Source organism: Passer montanus, unplaced genomic scaffold (assembly GCF_014805655.1).
Source record: "Passer montanus isolate IOZ18808 unplaced genomic scaffold, ASM1480565v1 scaffold175, whole genome shotgun sequence".
Lineage (NCBI taxonomy): Eukaryota > Metazoa > Chordata > Aves > Passeriformes > Passeridae > Passer > Passer montanus.
The window spans coordinates 580,970-599,958 of record NW_024364826.1 but is presented as its reverse complement, the minus strand read 5'-3'; the positions used below and the strand labels follow the sequence as shown (position 1 = coordinate 599,958).

At 47.0% G+C, this 18,989-nt stretch overlaps 1 protein-coding gene across 1 annotated transcript in view; it reads right to left on the bottom strand.

Moving 5' to 3' along the window:
* The window catches only part of CLPB (caseinolytic mitochondrial matrix peptidase chaperone subunit B), a 71,505-nt gene that overhangs the window by 10,068 nt on the left and 42,448 nt on the right, over nt 1-18,989 (bottom strand). Inside the window, 4 exon segments of the mRNA XM_039704443.1 lie at nt 2,653-2,708; nt 5,305-5,382; nt 12,524-12,638; nt 18,228-18,325. Of these exon segments, the coding sequence (XP_039560377.1) occupies nt 2,653-2,708; nt 5,305-5,382; nt 12,524-12,638; nt 18,228-18,325 (347 nt within the window).

Genomic DNA, 18,989 nt, shown 5'->3' with positions numbered 1-18,989 from the left:
CCCTAATATCTAATCTAAACCTCGCTTGTTGCAACTTGATGCAGTTTCCTTTAGTCCTGTCATTTGTTATCTGGGAAAATAATGGAATCAGAGAATGATTTGGGTTGGAATGGACCTTTAGGACAATTCCATTCCAACCCTCCTGCCATAGGTAGAGACACCTTCCACTAGACCAAGTGGCTCCAAGCCTCACTCAGGCTGGTTTTTAACACTTTCAGGGATGGGACAGGCCCAGGTTCACTGGGCAAAATATTCCCATGCAAAAATTTCCCTGAAAATTATTAAAATATCTACAAACTGCCCAGGGCAGAGCAAGATGGAAAAAATTAACTCTGTCTTGCAAATGAAAGGGGGACAGTTTCAGGTTTTTCTTTCTTAATCCATGAGTTCCTGTGAATTGCTGGCCCTCATCAGAGCCTGTGGGGTGTATGACCCCCTCTCATCCCCCATTAGGGGACCTACGGCTGAGCTGGTTCATTCCTAATAAATCCCAGATTCCTCCTGCTATCAAATTAACACAACACTCAGAGTTCAACTGATTTCCCCATTGGATGTCTGGCCATGGAGCAGTTCCTTGTGTGGGATCAGGGATGAAGGTGCTCTAGATCCAGGATTTATGGCTTCTGGAAGGCATTTATAGAGGCATGAGGAAAAGGAAGCAGAACAGCTGTTTTTATAGCATTGGTTCCAGCTTGGTCTTTCTACATGTGTTGCTGCACTGTGTGTCCATTCACTGAAGGAGGATGTGGGGAAGAGGGATTAATGTATGCACAGCTCTGCTTGCCTTTCCTTCTTTTCCCTGGCTCCATGTGGGAGAGAGCTAAGTACCTCTTACAGGTAGGCAGAGGCTTAAATGTGAAACATGGAAGAGAATGTAATGCAACAGAATGGAATGGAAGAAAATGGAATAGAAGAAAATTCCATTGGAATGGAATGGAATGGAATGGAATGAAATGGAATGGAATGGAATGGAATGGAATGGAATGGAATGGAAGATGGGTATGGAACGGAATGGATTTGACTGGAATAAAATAGAGTATTGGAATGGAATAGAACAGAACAGAGTAGAATACATTGCAATTGAATGGATTGAAATAATTGGAATAGAATTGACAGAATGGAATAGAAGAGATTGGAAAGAAACAGAATAGAAAGAATGGAACAGATTAGAAATGAATGGAATGGAATGGAATGGAATGGAATGGAATGGAATGGAATGCAATGGAATGCAATGCAATGGAATGGAACAGGACAGAACAAGACAGGATAGGATAGGATAGGATAGGATAGGATAGGATAGGATAGGACAGGATAGAACAAAATGGAATGGAAACCCCAGACACCACTGAAGTGTTCTCCTGCAAAGCCACCACTTCCATGAAATAATTCCAACCCATCTTCTCTAAAATCTAACCAGTGGAATGGAATGGAATGGAATGGAATGGAATGGAATGGAATGGAATGGAACAGGACAGAATAAGAGAAGACAGGATAGGATAGGATAGGATAGGATAGGATAGGATAGGATAGGATAGGATAGGATAGGACAAAATGGAATGGAAACTCCAGACACCACTGAAGTGTTCTCTTGCAAAGCCACCACCTCCATGAAGTAATTCCAACCCACCTTCTCTAAAATCTAACCACTGGGTAACAAACTAAATAATTCAAACTGCTTCTGGATACCAAACACTTCAGCACTTAAAATGTTGAGCAGGAAATCAATGTTGCATCACTACAGTCCATACTGGCAGGATGTGACAAGCGGTGGAGCTGGGGACATGGAAAACAGATTTTTGAAATTTTATCCTTCTAACAGTTTACAGTGATATTAGTAATAGAGGCAAAATAAATATGTTCACAACACAGGATGTAAAAATTAGAGCAAAATTCAACAGGACGCACAAATGTTACATCCATTTCAATGTTTCCAATTCAAATATTCTGGTAACATAGACAGGAGCACAGATGTCCTGGGTTGATCCCAAAGTGTGGGCAGCAGGGTGAATTTTGCCCCTCTGCTCTGCTCAGGTGAGACTCCACCTGCAGAGTTGCCTCCAGCTCTGGGGTCCAACATCAAAAGGATGTGGAGCTGTTGGAGTAAGTCCAGAGGAGGCCATGGAGATGCTCCGAAAGCTGGAGCCCCTCTGCTCTGGAGATTGGCTGGGAGAGCTGGGGGTGTTCAGCCTGGAGAAGAGAAGGCTCCCAGAAGACCCAAGAGATCCTTCCAGGGCCTAAAGGGGTGGCAAGAGAAGGGCATGGAATGACAGAACAAGGGGAAACAGCTTGCTACTGACAGAGGGCAGGGTAAGATTGAAGAAATTCTTCCCTGTGAGGTGGTGAGTCCCTGGCACTGGTTGCCCAGAGAAGCTGTGTCTGCCCCATCCCTGGAAGTGTTCAAGGCCAATTTGGATGTGGCTTGGAGCAGCCTGGTCTAGTGGAAGGTGTCCCTGCATGTGACAGGAGGGGTGGAACTGGATGAGCTTAAAACGCCCTTCCAACCCAGACCTGTCTGTGACTCCATGACCTTGACAGGTCCCTCTCAGTGCAGAAGAAGCCCTTTCTCAGGGCAGCAGAGCCACACACTGAACCCCCTGACGACCCTCCCTGCATCCCTTTTACTGCCACCACAAAGCTGGGATGAGCCATTACCTTTTTGATATCCTTATGGATGTACTTGGCCGTTTGCTTGGCCAGCTCTGTTTTACCTGTTTTGGAGAGAGAAAAAAACAACTTGCATTAAAGCAGGTCTGTCCATCTTCTGTCTGTTCAACAGCTCTGCTAACACCAGGGCTGGAACTTCCTGCAACCAACACATGTATTTTCCTTGGGAAGTGGGTATTGCTCTTTTATCTCCAGGATCACATTCACTGGGGTTGCCAGCCTGGGCAGGGTGAACAGGTGCATTACAATTGTGGTATCTCTACATTGGCTCCTTCAGCTTTAATTGACTTTCACATGATGGGAACAAAGCTCTTGATTTTTTCCACAAAAAGACGTTGATAGATCAGAGTTTTGCTATATTGGATAGATCAGATTTTTGTTATATTTAGCCTCAATATTCCAAGTTCCTTGTGCAATGCCTTGTAATCTCCAAATAAAGAATTTCAAGGAAATTGGGTGTTTTTTTCTTTGCTTTATATAAGATGAGATTTTTGTTATATTTAGCCTCAATATTCCAAGTTCCTTGTGCAATGCTTGTAATCTCCAAATAAAGAATTTTAAGGAAATGGGGTGTTTTCTCTTTGCTTTATATAAGATGGCAGTAAAAAAAAAATCTGGGTTTAAGAACAGTCCACCCTGGAAGGCATTTATAGAGGCCTGAGGCATTTATTGAGGGTGAACACACGCACCAGCTCATGCCAGGCCATGTCCTGTTCTCCCAGCCCATCCATCTGGGGAAAAACTTCATTGAAGAGGCAGTTTTACTGAAGTGTGGATGCCAGAAAACTTCTCTTCCCTGCTGTTACCCCTCAACATGACACTGCTGGCTTTGTCAGGTTGATCAGGGGAAGGACTGGGCCAATTTTGGCTCCTGGGGGGACCAGCAAAGCTGAGGTGAAGCCAGTCACCCCTCTGGAGGATGGATGCTCTGGGGGTTCACACTTGTCCCTTGCACACCTGTCAGCAGTGCACTGCACATGGATCCTTGTAGGATTTACTTGCACACTGAAAAATAAATGAGCAGGGACGGAAATAACTATTCTGAAGGAAAAAAAAGTGTTTTATTAAAAGTAAATCAGGTTAAAAAGTACATTCTTACTGGTGTATTGTACATCTACCCACAGCTGTATTGCAGGGACAACAGATCTGGTGGGTCAGATCAGTAAATCAAAAAAAGATCCTTGTAGGATTTACTTGCACACTGAAAAATAAATGAGCAGGGACGGAAATAACTATTCTGAAGGAAAAAAAAGGGTTTTAAAAAGTAAATCAGGTTAAAAAGTACATTCTTACTGGAGTATTGTACATCTACCCACAGCTGTATTGCAGGGACAACAGATCTGGTGGGTCAGATCAGTAAATCAGTAAATCAAAAAACGGGCTACAAATATGGGAATTCATGGGGTGTGCTCTGCTCCACCTGATAAATCTCTGCCAAAATTTTGTATTTGATTTCAGTTTCAGCTTTGCTGAGTTTGAATGATGCTGGATCAGAGCTCCTGATGTGTTAAGATGCAAGAAAATAAGCTTCCTATAAAAAAGAAGAGAAGAGAAGAGAAGAGAAGAGAAGAGAAGAGAAGAGAAGAGAAGAGAAGAGAAGAGAAGAGAAGAGAAGAGAAGAGAAGAGAAGAGAAGAGAAGAGAAGAGAAGAGAAGAGAAGAGAAGAGAAGAGAAGAGAAGAGAAGAGAAAAAAAAGAAAAGAAAAGAAAAGAAAAGAAAAGAAAAGAAAAGAAAAGAAAAGAAAAGAAAAGAAAAGAAAAGAAAAGAAAAGAAAAGAAAAGAAAAGAAAAGAAAAGAAAAGAAAAGAAAAGAAAAGAAAAGAAAAGAAAAGAGCCCCCAAGGAAGTCCATGGGAGTGGAAGAGCCAACAATTTACACCCCTGAGTCTTTAGATATGCTCTAGCAGGGCAATGAAGTATCAAAAATATTTTATTCTGATTTCATACAGCTTTATAGCAACTTCTTTGGAATGAATGCTTGATCTGGTACTGTTCTGCAGCAGGAGCATGATCTCACCTGTGCCCCTTTAACCCCTCCAGCACTGGAGCATCAGAACCTTCTTGAGCCCTTTGGGAGGCAGTGGAGGCGGGAGGAGCCCTGAGGTTGTTCCAAATGTCACAGATCAGTTACTTTGAAGCTGTTTTGTTGGGTTTTTTTTCCACAACTAAAAGTCATTTGGACCATTTCATGAACTGATCAGCTGTCATGTGGCATTTGATTGGGCTGGAGGACAAATCTTATCGGTGTCAATAAAATCCTGTCATTCCAAAGCAATCTGTGCCCACAGGAGCAAATGAGCAGAGATTCAGTTTGCGGGCAGCAAATTTCTACTATTATCCCACCATTCCCATTGGAATAGAGGGGTTTTCACCAGAAAGTTGTTAAAGTAACACTTTTACCCTGAAAACTGCCCCTTTTTGTGACCTGCAGGGGGGTTGTCCTCTGGGAAAACTCAGCATGAGGGTGGATGTGACTGTGTGTGCTGGTGTCCAGCTGTGGTCACCCTGCTGGATGATGGGTGACCCGCTGAAAGATGACAGTGTGTTTAACTGGCATTTTATTCAGACCCTGCAGCCCTGCAACAGCTTCCACCCCCTCTCCTCAGGGCTCTCCATCCCCCTCACCACAACCCAAATGTTACCTATTCCAGATGATCCCAAGAAAAGAAACACCAGCGGGTGCTCCTCATCATACCAGCCATTTTCTTTCCTCCGAATAGCTGCATTTGAAGACAATGAAAACAAAAAAGAGGGGGGGAAGCATATAAATCAATGCCACAAAGCAAGTGTAATTATCACTAAGTATACACTATGTTTTACTGCTCTCTACCCACTCCCAGTCCTCCCTGCCATTAGCGCTCTCTAATTTGATTAGCTAGCCAAGGCCCCAGAGACACCTAATAAGGTTAGCATGGATTTGGAAAGCTGCCCAGAGCAGATTTCGGATAAAGTTTTCCAGGATGTGCACTCAGCGTTGCCAGGGAGATGGTGGAGGGGGGGGACAAGGATGGATGGATGGACAGAGGGATGGAGAGGCACTCTGCCTCGCCAGCTCCCAAGTGCAACCTTTCTGTGAGGAAAAAACATCAGTTCTGAAGAGGTTTATAGGTTATTTCTGGCATGGAATGGGAAGAAAGAGGTGGCCGAAGGTCACAAACACTCTGAATTGGTGCAAGGATTGGGAAAAGTGTGGTGATTATCTCAGTGCCTCCCTGGATAGCAGCATCCAAATGCATCCTGGGTGAGATACCAGTGGAAAATTTTACAAAAGGCAGGAGCCCTGCTTCCTTCCCAAACTCCCAGTCTGACCCGCACAGCCCTTTCTCAGGACAGACATGGATCTGCTGTGCAGAGTGGGTGATGGCTCCTATCCCCATGGGTGCCCACGGCTCCCCAAGGTACTCTTCAGCCCCCCAGAGCAGCCTCAGGCTCTGTGAGCGTGCTCACCAAACCAGTAACATCACTGCACTGGGCTTATTTGAAGGAGGAGGAACTGCTTTTGAGGCCAAAAGATCAAATCTCATCCTCTGCTGGCTCGATCTGGTCTCTGGAACACAGAAGTGGTTTCCCTGGATCAGACCAGCTTCTAGTTCAGTGTGAGAGATTGACTGACATCCCAGCCTTTCTGCTTTATCCACAGTATTTCAATCCAGGCTGTAAATCTTGTGAGGTGTTTTGTAAAAGAGAACATGCACTGTACAGTCTCAGGACCCCTCAGACCCAGAAAGGTCTCATGACTGGCACATGGCACCCCCAGATCCAGCCAAACCCAAAATGTGGCACATGAAGAAGCAGGGCATGAAAAAGATGCCCAAAAATTGTGACTGACAAGGAATTTGAAGGTATCAGGGGAAAACAGCAGCACTGGAGGTGGGATGAGCAGAAGGAAAACACTGGGAGAGCTGGGGCTTAAAGCTTTTGGAATGCTGCTGCACACAGGCATGGCAAAGCTCGGCCTCTGCTGCCTTTCAGTGGTGTCCACAGCAAAAACAGAAATAAAGCCAAGAAAGAATAAACCCACTTCTCCTTGTGACTGTCACCCTCACAACACAGAAGCTCCCTCATCTTCTTCTGGCCACTATCCTGGCTCTCAGCCTCTGTCCTTGTGCCTCACTCCTGTGTCTCCCTTGAATGAGGCACTGGCTGGCTCTGTGGGTTTGTTTTCTTCCCTGAGCTGGCATAAGAGCACAAGAGTGGCTTTTAAAATTGCAGGATTCTTAAATTCAGTCTCAAAGTCAGTCCATAAAACTCTTTTCTTGATGGGGTATGGTAAATAGAAGACATCTTAAAAAAGGCATCCTAGGCGTGGCATGCCAAGAGTTCTTCCTGCACGGGAGAACAAACTGACATGGGAAATAAATAGTGCCATTTTGCACATAGAAAGATTTGCATATAAAAATATTTAAACAATATTTCCATTTTGCAAATAATAAGAAATGCAATGTCACAGCCTACAGCCTGACATGGAAATGCTGCCTCTGCCAGCAGGGACACACTGAGAACATGTTAAACAGCAGCAGCTTAAGTGAGATATTCCAGCAGCTGGAGTTTATAGATGCATTGAGGGGTCTCAAGGGAATTTGGAGCTGCATGAAACCGAGCTCCTCAGAGTCCATGCTTATATTCCAGGAGACCCAGGTAGCAGGGGAGCCAGCAGATCCAGTGAGGATTAGGACAACAAGAGCAAAGCCTCACTACAAGAACAAATCAATGAGCTGAGGTTAATGACGAGGGGTGTGAGGAGTGACCTGACCACAGTCATTAAGTATCTCCCCAAGAAGGCACTGGACTTGCTCAGCTACAGAGAAAATTAAGGTGCTCCAGGGGCTGGAGCGAGAGGATCAAACTACAAATAAAGCAGAACAGTTTTAATAATGAAGGTGATTAACCACTGCAGCCACTTAGGAAGAGAGTGGGACTGAATTCCTAATCCCTGCAAAGTCTGTAGGCAAAGTCAGAAAGGCTTCCCAAAAGGCAGTGGTAGCTCAGGATGAAGATGAAGGTTTACATCGCTGTCCAAACATCAAAAAAAACCCCCAATTTAACCTTAAATCCAAGGCACGTATTATCATGTAATTGTAGAAGACTGTGGGTTGGAAGGGACCTTAAAAACCATCGGTTCCAACCCCTTCAGAAATGGGACTGAGTGCCGGGATTATGCTTTTTTGGGAGCTGAACCCCAGTGCCACAAGAACTTGCCATTCCAAGCCTGGACACAGGCAGATGCATTACCTGTCCTGCTGGCCATGCTAATGAGTCCTGACTCCTGCCAAGGCTTAATTAGCTTGGGCACAAGGCCAGATGCAGCACTGCCTGGTGCCTGGGTCTGTCTCACCCTGCCTGGGCATATCAGCATGACAGACCAGCTTGGCTGCAGCCAGCAATCTGGGCCTGTTCAAAATCCTGGGCAAAGACTGCTGCTGGGAAACCCATCCTGTCCTTCAGCTGCTCCCTGGCCATGTCATCCCTGGAAACAGCCACTGCAGGAGATGAAGAGGAGAAAATGCTCTGCCACTGACAGGGAGGTGCAGAGAAGGGTCTGTGCTGCATCCCTCTGTGTGCCCTTCCCAGTGCTGCACATGTTCCTTCTCAACCCTTTACAGCAGCCAACGGAAGGTCAAACACCTGGGGTGGGAAATTTCATAAAAACTGATGGGGAGTAACACAACCGCCAATAATTCCTGCAGCTATCTCAGCTGAGATAATAATGGTAATAAAAATAATAAACTTCTGCTTTGGGGCATGGAGTGACCACTCACAGGGTCAAGCATGTTCAGGGTCCAAAGGCAGTGGGGTTAAGTGCTGCCTTCTTCCCCTCCCCTCTGCAGCAGGATGCCAGAGTTTATGGATAAATACTCAAAGCAACTCCAGGGATATAAAACACCCTTTAAAAAACTACCATAAAGTTAGAGCTTAGATTCAGCATGTGATCTCTGTCAGAAGATGCTGAGCATCATATTCAGGAAGAAATTCTTTCCTATGGGGCTAGTGAGGCACTGGCACAGGTTGCCAAGAGAAGTTGTGCCTGGAAGGCCAGGCTGGAACCTGGTCTAATGGAAGGTGTCCCTGTCCATGTCAGGGGGATAGAATGAGATGGGCTGTAAGGTCTCTTTCAAGCCAAACCGTTCCACAGTTACTAGTCAGCAGGTTAATCAGGTCAACAGAGTGTTAAGGGATAAATGCTTTCCTGAAAACGATGAGCTATTCCAGCACACAGCACTCTTGAGGTTTGAAAAACATAAAAAATCTGGATATCCTTAGGGAAGGGACACCACTTCCTATGCTCTACCACAGGGGCTGGAGGAGGCTCTCTCAGGCTGTCCAGTTCAGTGTTCAGCTTCAGCAGGAGGAACAAAAGCCCCATTCCAGGGCAGTGCCGTGTTCAGCTTCAGCAGCAGGAAGAGAAGTGCCATCCTGGGCCAAAGCAGAACATCAGGGCCAGTTCCAAGGATGAAAATCTCAGCTAGGAAAGCCACAGAAGCACTCTTGTCCTTGGAATCTGCACTGCCAAAGCAGCTGCTGGCTATGCTGACCGCTCTTCATTGTCACCCAAGCATGAAATCCATGCTCTGCCTCTGGGAAAGCTGCCCCCTTCCTTCCTTCCTCCTGGCATAAATAAAAAATAAATAAATAAATACCAGGAGGGAGGTCACACTGCTGTGCTGAAATCTCATTATGACATTCAGCCCCAATGTCCAAAACAAGAGGCTGATGATGATGACGCTGGGGCCTTCTTCTGCGGAGCTGTTCCTGGCATTGCTGCCGTGCTCTCGCTTTATTTCGTCCATCTGTAACGGTGTGACTGCAGCCCTGCGTCTCCAAGAGGCCCTTCAGCCCGCTATTGAACTGATAAATTCACTGTATTACTTTACACAAATCAATACCCCAGCAGTTATCAGCACTTGATGTGACTGAAATTGGTTTCAGCCAATTTGTGAGTGTAATAAATGTCCATTTATCAAATCAATTCATTCTGCGGGGCTCCTCGGCCTGTCCAGGTTTGGGGTACCGCAGGGTGAAGGCTCTGGGGCCAAACCCATCGTGGGATCACTGCTTCCATCCAGTACTGCACTGATGCTCCAGGGTCCACAGCAATCCCAAAGAAGCTCTCTTCCAGCCCTGCTGCTGGTGGCTCGGGGTTATGGAACCCCAAATTAGATCAAAGCTGTGTCCTTGCAAAGTTTCACCTGACCTGCAGACAGCAACACACACCAAAAAACAGCCCTCATAAAGTATCCTATACTGTCCAAAACAACCCCAGTTTCCTTTGGACCAGAGCAGGATGATAGTCATCCTCATCCATTTCCCTATACTTTTGAAACACTGACTGATTTTTAACATCATAGCTGCTAAAATTGGGAATTTTATCATTAAAACACAGATTTTTCTGCACTATCCTTTCTTCAAAATCCCTGAAAAATAAACAACACCTTTCCTTCCTCGCTCCTTACTCAACCTCAGGAAGAGCTGGAACAGATTGCTTCAACCCTCAAGGTTTATTCCCCCTGACAAGGGGAAGTGGTAGGTTTGAACCACCCTCCTTCTAAGTGAGTACTGACTGGCAAACATGGTATATCCATATAAAAAAGGCATTCTTTACCTGGCATAATATTTAGGATATTAGACCAAAAAACCAAATATACATATACACATTTGGGAAAAATGCCTCCTTTAGCTTATAACCTCAGAGAGGAGATGTTGCTGATCCCTTTTACCTTATCTTCCAGTGAAAAGGCAAAGCAGCCCTAATCAGATCCAGAGCTCAACCATTTATGGAAGTGCCTGGAAACACAGCCCTAAGCCTTTTAGCTGCTCATTTGTATGTACCAGTTAGAGAATCCCAGCAGTTCCTGAGATGGCAGCAATGACCTGCCTGTTTCTGATGTCAGGAGATGGAATATTTAATGGGGATTTGTTAAGATGAACTGAACATCTACACCTGTTGAGGGGGGTGGCCAAGCTCCCACCATCAACCAGTCAGGCACCAGCAGAAACCTTGTACACTGGGAGATGCCCAGTTACCATCAGTTAACCATCATCCACCTTCTCCCAGTCCTGTCCTGCTCCACATATCAGAAAAGAGTGCTGCAGGGCTTGAATATATCCTGTGAAGGCAATGGGGAAGGATTTTTCCTCTGTGGCAGTGATGCCATGCTGTCGGGGCTGTGGCTGCAGTGAGCTCCCCACCAGTGCTCCCGGTGCCTCTCCTTGCAGGGGTTTGCTGGGATAACAGCTGGACTTGGTGATCTTAGAGGATTTTTCTAAATTATTCCATAATTCTGTGACTCCATTCTATCCCCATCACTCCAGACCTTGTGCTTCTAACCCCAGATCACACGTTCCCTTTGTATTCTGGCTAAGCCCCTCTGGAGACTGTTTGGATCATGCACCGAGTGACGGATTAAATCCAATTATTCAATTAAGGCACCAGTTATAAATTAAACATATCAGGCAGGCTTGGTGGATCTGAAGATGTGGTGTGTGGCAGGTCTGCTCACCAGCAAATGGTAGTGGTGAGGGCAGAGTGGAGGGATGCAGGGTCCACAAAGCAGCAGGAAAACCAGCTGGGCACAAAATAAATAGCAAAGATAGAGAGGAAGTGCTTGAGAGAGAAAGTCCTGTCTTAAAATTCATCCTTCTGGACAGAAAACGAAACAAAAAAAAAGAAAAGAAAAACTGGACAGAAGGGAAGGGGGGGAGGAGGGGACAGAGAGTCTCCCACTACCTTTTGGTCCAATATCCTGAGGCTGTAGGGGTATCAAGCACATTCCCTATAATTCAATAAGAAAAACCTCCATAAAGGCAAGGACGTTAATGCGCAGAAACGCCACCTGTGTCAGGAACAGGCACTGCCCATTAATCACAGCTCCCCAATTAGCTGGGCTGCTGCCCCCAGGCACAGCCGTTCTCTGAACACACAGGGTGGCTGTTGTTTTTGCAGGAGTGTAGACTCCTTCCCAGCTCCTTCCCGGCTCCTTCTCAGCTCCCAGCCCACACTGGGCTCCTCTTTGTTAACTAAAAGCAATGGGTTTGTGTTTCTGACAGCATGTTCCTTGTGATTCTGCCCTGGCCTCAACAGCTCTTATTTTGCTGTCCCATTTTCAGGCATAACTGGGATGCACGGATGGGTCAGGAATTATTGACAGGATCCAGAGGCTTTGGACTGGCAAATCATACTCAGCCCAGATTGCTGGAGCCTTGATTACATGGAATCACAGAATGGTTTGTATTGGGAGGGAGCTTCAAGCTCATCTCATTCCAACCCTCTGCCATGGTCAGGGACACCTTCCACGAGACCATTTTGCTCCAAGTCCCATCCAGCCTGGCTTTAAACACTCCGTGAATTCCCCAGCAACCTTGCAAGGCTGCCCGGAGGCAGTCCCAGATCAAGGCTTGAGGCAACAGCTTGTCTTCCCTGTGGAAGGGAAGGTGTGAGAGGGCAGAGTTGGCAGCATGTGAAGGATCCTACCTGCCCCCACTGTGGCTATGGCATTCTCCTGACCAATGATGTGCTCTTTCAGTCGCTGTTCCAGTGGGAATCTTCGCCGTTCCTCCATCTCCCTCCTGCGCTGCTCCTCCTGGAACTGTGGAGGGAAGAAAACATAGGGATCAGAGACTTTACAGAGCACTGGGTCACTACTGCAGAGCCCTGTATGGGGATCTCTCTGACATGGAGCCAGAGCATCCCCAGTTTGGTCTGAATGTACCAGCCTCAGCAAGAGGAAATTTCTGGATCTGTCATGGATGGAAGCTGGGATGAGTGGGAATAGGGATCCTGCTCTGCTGATGGGAAACCAGACCCTGTGCTACCTCTGTACTGGTGACAAAGAGGGAACAATGGCAGCAGGTGAAGGTTCCTACCTGCCCCCACTGTGGCTATGGCATTCTCCTGACCAATGATGTGCTCTTTCAGTCGCTGTTCCAGTGGGAATCTTCGCCGTTCCTCCATCTCCCTCCTGCGCTGCTCCTCCTGGAACTGTGGAGGGAAGAAAACATAGGGATCAGAGACTTTACAGAGCACTGGGTCACTACTGCAGAGCCCTGTATGGGGATCTCTCTGACATGGAGCCAGAGCATCCCCAGTTTGGTCTGAATGTACCAGCCTCAGCAAGAGGAAATTTCTGGATCTGTCATGGATGGAAGCTGGGGTGAGTAGGAATAGGGATCCTGCTCTGCTGATGGGAAACCAGTCCCTGTGCTACCTCTGTACTGGACAAAGGGAACAATGACACTGCTCAACAGCTCTTAACCATTAGGTGCTGTTCATTTTGGGAAATAAAGTAATGACTGTTCGACCTTAATTTGTCTTTCTACCCTCCAACCACTTCCTGTTCAAAGACTCCAACCAGATCCTGCAGGGATGGCAGAGTATCACTGTGCCTTACATCCAAGAGAGCTGGAAAGGGACTTTGGACAAGGGAATGGTGTGACAGGACAAGGGGGAATGGCTTAGATGGGATATTGGGAAGAAATTTAGGGTTAGATGAGATATTGGGAAGAAATTCTTCCCTGTGAGGGTGGTAAGACTCTGGCACAGATTACCCAGAGCAGCTGTGGTTTCCCCATCCCAGGCAGTGTCCCAGGCAAGGCTGGATGGGGCTTGGATCAACTTGGTCTAGTGGAAGGTGTCCCTGCCCACAGCAGGGGGGTGAAATTAGGTGAGCTGTGAAGTCCCTTCCAACCCAAAACCTGTGATTCTAAGATCTTTAGAAAGGCTGCTGAGCACTATTCCTGCCACAAGATGAGCTCGGACATTCCCAACTGAGACCATTGCCTTGGGAAGACTCATCCCTCAAAGCCAGACTCAGATGAAGACAGAACACAAAGAGCCCATGGGGTTTGCCAAGTGAGTAATTGCATCCACAGAACAGTCCCTGTCATTGAACCCATCTCAGTAAGGGGGAACACCCTCCAACAAAGCCAGAAGGCAGGTGCCAAAGCTGCACCAGGATCCAGCTGCTGGAGCCAGAGTGGATAACCCCAGCCAGGCTGCTGACATCTGGGCTAGCAGTGATTCTGACAGAAGTTAAAAAATAATAAATAGTGAACAATCCAATTTTGGCTGGTGCTATCAGTCTCACGTGTAACAGAGATGCCATCAGCCCTGATCCTCAGACAGAGCAATAACTTCCCTGCAGATCCCAGTGGAGCAGCTCTGGGACAGACGTCCTGCCTGTGCTGATCCCCCTGGCACTGGGTACGACCTCAGCATACATCTGTGTCTGGAGGATGCTGACAAATCTTTTTTCTCTCCCTCCTCTCTGGCCCTTTGGAAGATGCACAAATGTGATCAGTGATGTTAGGACACCCAACGATTCCCAAGGGTTTAGGGAGGGTGGGTAAGATGTGCAGGAAGAGAAGGAAGGGATACCTATCCTCTGCAATGCCCTCTCCCTCCCTCCTTGGAAAACTGACCCAGTACAAGTCCTGTGAACAAGTACCATTTTCTGCTCAGGATCTGTTCTGGAGAGCCCTGCACTCATGGCAGCTGCTCAGCGGGCCAGAAGTGCTAACACAGCTCCTGGCTGGGTCATGCAGCTGGCCCGGAGCATCCTGAGATCTGCCTCAGCTTACACTGAACAGGGGACACCGGCATAAGAAAACCCATCAAGAAAAACGTATCTTAGATCTACTGGTGACAGAACCTCCAACCTGGTCTTGAACACTTCCAGGCATGGGGCAGCCACAGCTTCTCTGCACAATCTGTGTCAAGAGCCTCACCACCCTCACAGGGAAGAATTTCTTCCCAATATCCCATCTAACCCTGCCCTCTGGCAGTGTGAAACCATTCCCTCTTGTCCTGTCCCCCCAGGCCCCTGTCCGAAGTCCCTCTCCAGCTCTTCTGCAGCCTCTTTAGGCACTGGCAGGGGCTCTAAGGTCTCCATGGAGCCTTCTCCAGGCTGAATACCCCCAGCTCTCCCAACCTGTCTCCAGAGCACAGGGGCTCCAGCTCTCAGAGCATCTCTGTGGCCTCCTCTGGACTCTCTCCAGCAGCTCCATGTCCTTCTGATGTTGGGAGCCCCAGGGCTGGAGGCAACTCTGCAGGTGAGGTCTCACCTGAGTGGAGCAGAGGGGCAAAATCCCCACCTCACCTGCTGCCCGTGCTGTGGGATCAGCCCAGGACACAGGGGGCTTCTGGACTGCCAGCACATGTTGTTTTAAGGAAGAAAAGTGGAGAATAAAATAACTGAACTCTTTAAGAGCAGGAGGGGTAGAATCATCTGCTGGGTAAATGCTCTCTTGAGCCCAGCACCAATAAGGAAACCTGCCCTGAACAGTTTGAAACTTGCCTTGGTTTTTATGCTTAAGTAATAGTTGGAGGAGAGAAAGGAAATATATCTCTGGAGCTGCTCCTGAGGAAGATGATTGTACTTGTATATAAACCACCAGACTGCCAAGCCAGCCTGTGATGAATATTCAGCTGGGGGGAAACTGGTGCTCCCGGGGTTTCATCCTCCCCAGCAGCCACATTCCACTGAGAGTCTTTGAGAATTTATTGCTCATTTTAATCACTGCTAGAGAATGAATAGGCAGAACTATTACGGGATGGACATATCCCATAGATTTTATTTACATATCCTTCTGACAGAATAACAAGGAGTTTTCATATGTATTTTTAATTTATTTTGATTTCCTTTATTCTTTAAAAAAAACCAAACCAGAACTCTGTGTGTGCTTTTCCTGAGCTTAGACCACACTTGCCTGATGTTGAGGACTCTTGAGTTGGTTCCTAGTGCTAAACAGTCAGAAGAAATTAAAATAAGCACTCGTGTATCTATCTTAAAAGGGAGGGAAAACACTTGAAACTGGTGTCTTTCCTCTGTCACTGGAGGGATAGCAGCACCTGGACTGAGCTTGGCTCTTGCAATTCTGTCTCTGCCATTCAGCTCCTCTTTGGACCCCATCAGACCCATGTGGTGACCTCTCCTGTCTTCATCAGTGTCTGATGAAGGATTTTTAAGGAATATTTAAGCTAGGAAGAGCATACAGTTGCCCTTTCCCTTCTGGAAGCAGCAGTGTGAGACCTCCTGACCAGGAGCTGGTGTCCACTTCATCCCAGCCATCTCCTTTGATAGACCTTTCCAAGGAAACAAGCCTCCAGCTGTGATTTATGTGCTTCTTTTTCCATCCTGAACATCCTCAAGTTGCTGGTTTAAGCACATTTCATGAGAAAAATGTCTCTTTTGGTTATTTGAAAGCTAGCTGTTGGTTAATCTGGCCACAACCTTCTATGTGGAGTTTGGAGCAGTGAAAGCTCATTTTAACCTTTCTTTAAACCCACAAGAATTACCTCAAGATTTGTTTGGCCCTTCCTATGGAAGAACTCCTCTCCAGACCTCCACAAAGCTACCACAGCTTAGCTCATGTCCCTGACATCATCTGGGCTGATCCATTTATATCCTGTTTTCCTTTAGTATTTCAAATTCATTTTCCTGTAAGGTGAAAGACACTGTCACTCTCTGCAGGTTTTATGCCAAGGTTTGGCTCTGTTGGTGCTGTGCTCATGAACCTCTTCCCTTGGAGTGTTTTCTCATAAATGCAGCCATGTTTGGGAGGGATAATGGATAATGAAGCTGATGAACATGGAGGTACTCCAAGGGCTGGATCACCTCTGCTCTGGAAACAGGCTGAGAGCTAGGGTTGTATACCCAGAGAAGGGCAGGCTCCCAGGAGACTTTAGAGCCCCTGTCAGGGCTTAAAGGGCTGCAAGAGAGTTGGAGAGTGACTGAATAAGGGTGTGGAGGGATAGGACAAGGGGGAATGGCTTCCCTCTGGAAGACAAGAGGGCAGAATTAGATGGGATATTGGGAAGAAAATCTTCCCTGTGAGGATGGTGAGGCCCTGACACAAGATGCCTATAGAAGCTGTGGCTGTTCCATGCCTGGAAGTGTTCAAGGCCAGGTTGGATGGGGCTTGGAAGAATCAGGTCTACTGGAAGGTGTCCCTGCCTATGGCAGTGGAGTGGAACGAGATGAGCTTTAAGGTTCCTTCCTTGATGCTTTTATGAAAACCTGCTGTCAGAGCTGTCAAAGTGACCACATAGCGCTACTGGCTACAAAAGCAGCCATCAGGACCACAGAAGACAGGCATGGCAGCATTTCCTTTGCCAGGAAGGAGTATGGAGAGCCCCAGAGGAAAGATCACTCTGTCCCTACTAAGGACAGAGGTTTATTCAGCACTGGGGAATGTGGTTTTGAACTCCTGCCTGAGCGATGACTTTAAGAGGTGAGCACAGACAATGCAGCAGTTGACACCTGGCAGGTTTATTTCATGATAATACCTCCTAAGTTCAGTAATTGACACAGTTTTAATTACCTTCATCCTCCACTTGTGGTAAGTTCTTAGCCTCAGGTTTACAGCATGCAAATTTAAATTCCAAACCCATAGAACAAACACTGAGGTACACAATGTCAGAGGAATTTGCAGCCAGGAACAAACCTGGTCCCCTTGTGCCTCAGCTCCTGCTCTTGTGGTCTGGTGACAAGGGAATGTCCCTTATCTGGGAGTCCCCTGCCCTAGCTGATCTGTGCTGCTTGGAGAAATGATGCTCACAAGGCACCACAGAAGGGTTTGGGTTGGAAGTGATCTTAAATTAGCTCACCCAGTTCCAACCCCTCCCATGTGCAGAGACACCATCCACTAGACCAGGTTGCTCCAAACCCCAGCCAATCTGGCCTTGAACACTTCCAGGGATGAGGCATCACTTGCCACTGCTGTGATGGCCTCTCCTACCCATTGATAATTCACTGAACAAGGCCTCTGCCCAGGAATTTTAAATCCCTGAGATCTAGCTGCAGAACCCTCATTGTTTAATAGCATACTGCTCCACAAATGTACTGATTCCTGGCATTTTTATTGGAACCATGATGGCAAATGTGTTTCTTTTCCTTCTTTAAAGCAAATGGGACACGGAGCTGAAGGGATGAGATCCCACCATGGAAATGGGTGCCTTTTACCTTAGGTTGGTGCACATGAACACCTGGATCCCAAGGCCATAGCTGGACTCTGGATTCTCAGCCCTGCTTGTTTGACAGACAGTTTCATAAAATACAGTAAAAACAGGCTCTGGATTTTACTGCAGCCAGGGGGCACAGAGCAGCATTACTGGTCCTGGGTAGGTCACTCCTGAGTGACGTTTCATAAAATACAGTAAAAACAGGCTCTGGATTTTACTGCATCCAGAGCAGCATTACTGGTCCTGGGCAGGTCACTCCTGAGTGAGAAATGGTAACTTGGAAGAGGTGGGCACAGTCACAGTTAAAATACTACAGAAACTGATATTTCTCCTTATGCACCACGTTCTTAATTTTTACAGACTTCTTTTGGAAAAGGATAGGGCTTCAGGGGTGCTAAGGTGGCCTTCCATCACTTGCACCCTAAAATTATAGAATCATAGGATGATTTGGGTTGGAAAAGAGCTTTCAGATCATCGAGTCCAGCTGTTCACCCAGCACTGCCAAGGCCACTACTAATCCATGTCCCCACATGCCACATCCACACGACATCTTTACAATTGTTCTTGTAGTGGGAAAGGAAACCAAACTGGCCAGAATCTCAGGCTCACCTTTGCCTCTGATGCTCTCAGCAGGTTCATGACCTCCCCTTCACGGGCGTAATCCAGGGGTGTGTGTCCCATTTCATTCTTCTGCAGGGGGTTGGCACCTGACAGCACAAGAAATGAATAAGATCAGGAGCTCAGAGTTCAGTCTTGGGGCAGAAGGAGCAGGAAGCACATCCTCTCTGTGTCCCCTCCTAACCTTTGCTCTGGAGCGTGTCTGGATCAGAAAGAGAGAATGTACAACCAGCAGTTACAAGCACAGATCTCCAGGGAGGAAGAAAAGGGATTGTCACTGCTAACAGCTGGCTTGTCAGTGAAGAGCTGCTGAGGGGCGATGAGAGCACATGCTCACCAGAAGGAAATACAGTCTCACCCACTCTCAGTCCTATGGGAACCACATGGGACCATTACAGCTTCAACTGGATATGCTGCCTATGCCAGCTGGAGCTGAAGCTGGAGCTGGCTGTTGCCTGTGGGCCAGCTGCTCCACTCAGCCCCTGGAGCACTTCTGGAGAAAATCACACCCTTCCTTGCAGTATAATTTAAAAAACCCCAAAAACAACAAATCCCAAAGACTGAGCTAGACTGAGTTGGATGGGCACCCCACAGAAACACACACACATGAAGAGAGCTCTCCTTCCTAGATACACTGGATTGCAGAAGAGCATTCCATGTCAAACTGGTCCACTTGCAGGGATGGGAAGTATACAGGGGGAAACTTGGTGATATCAGGAGGCAGGGGTAATGGGCAATAGCCAGAGGGGCAAA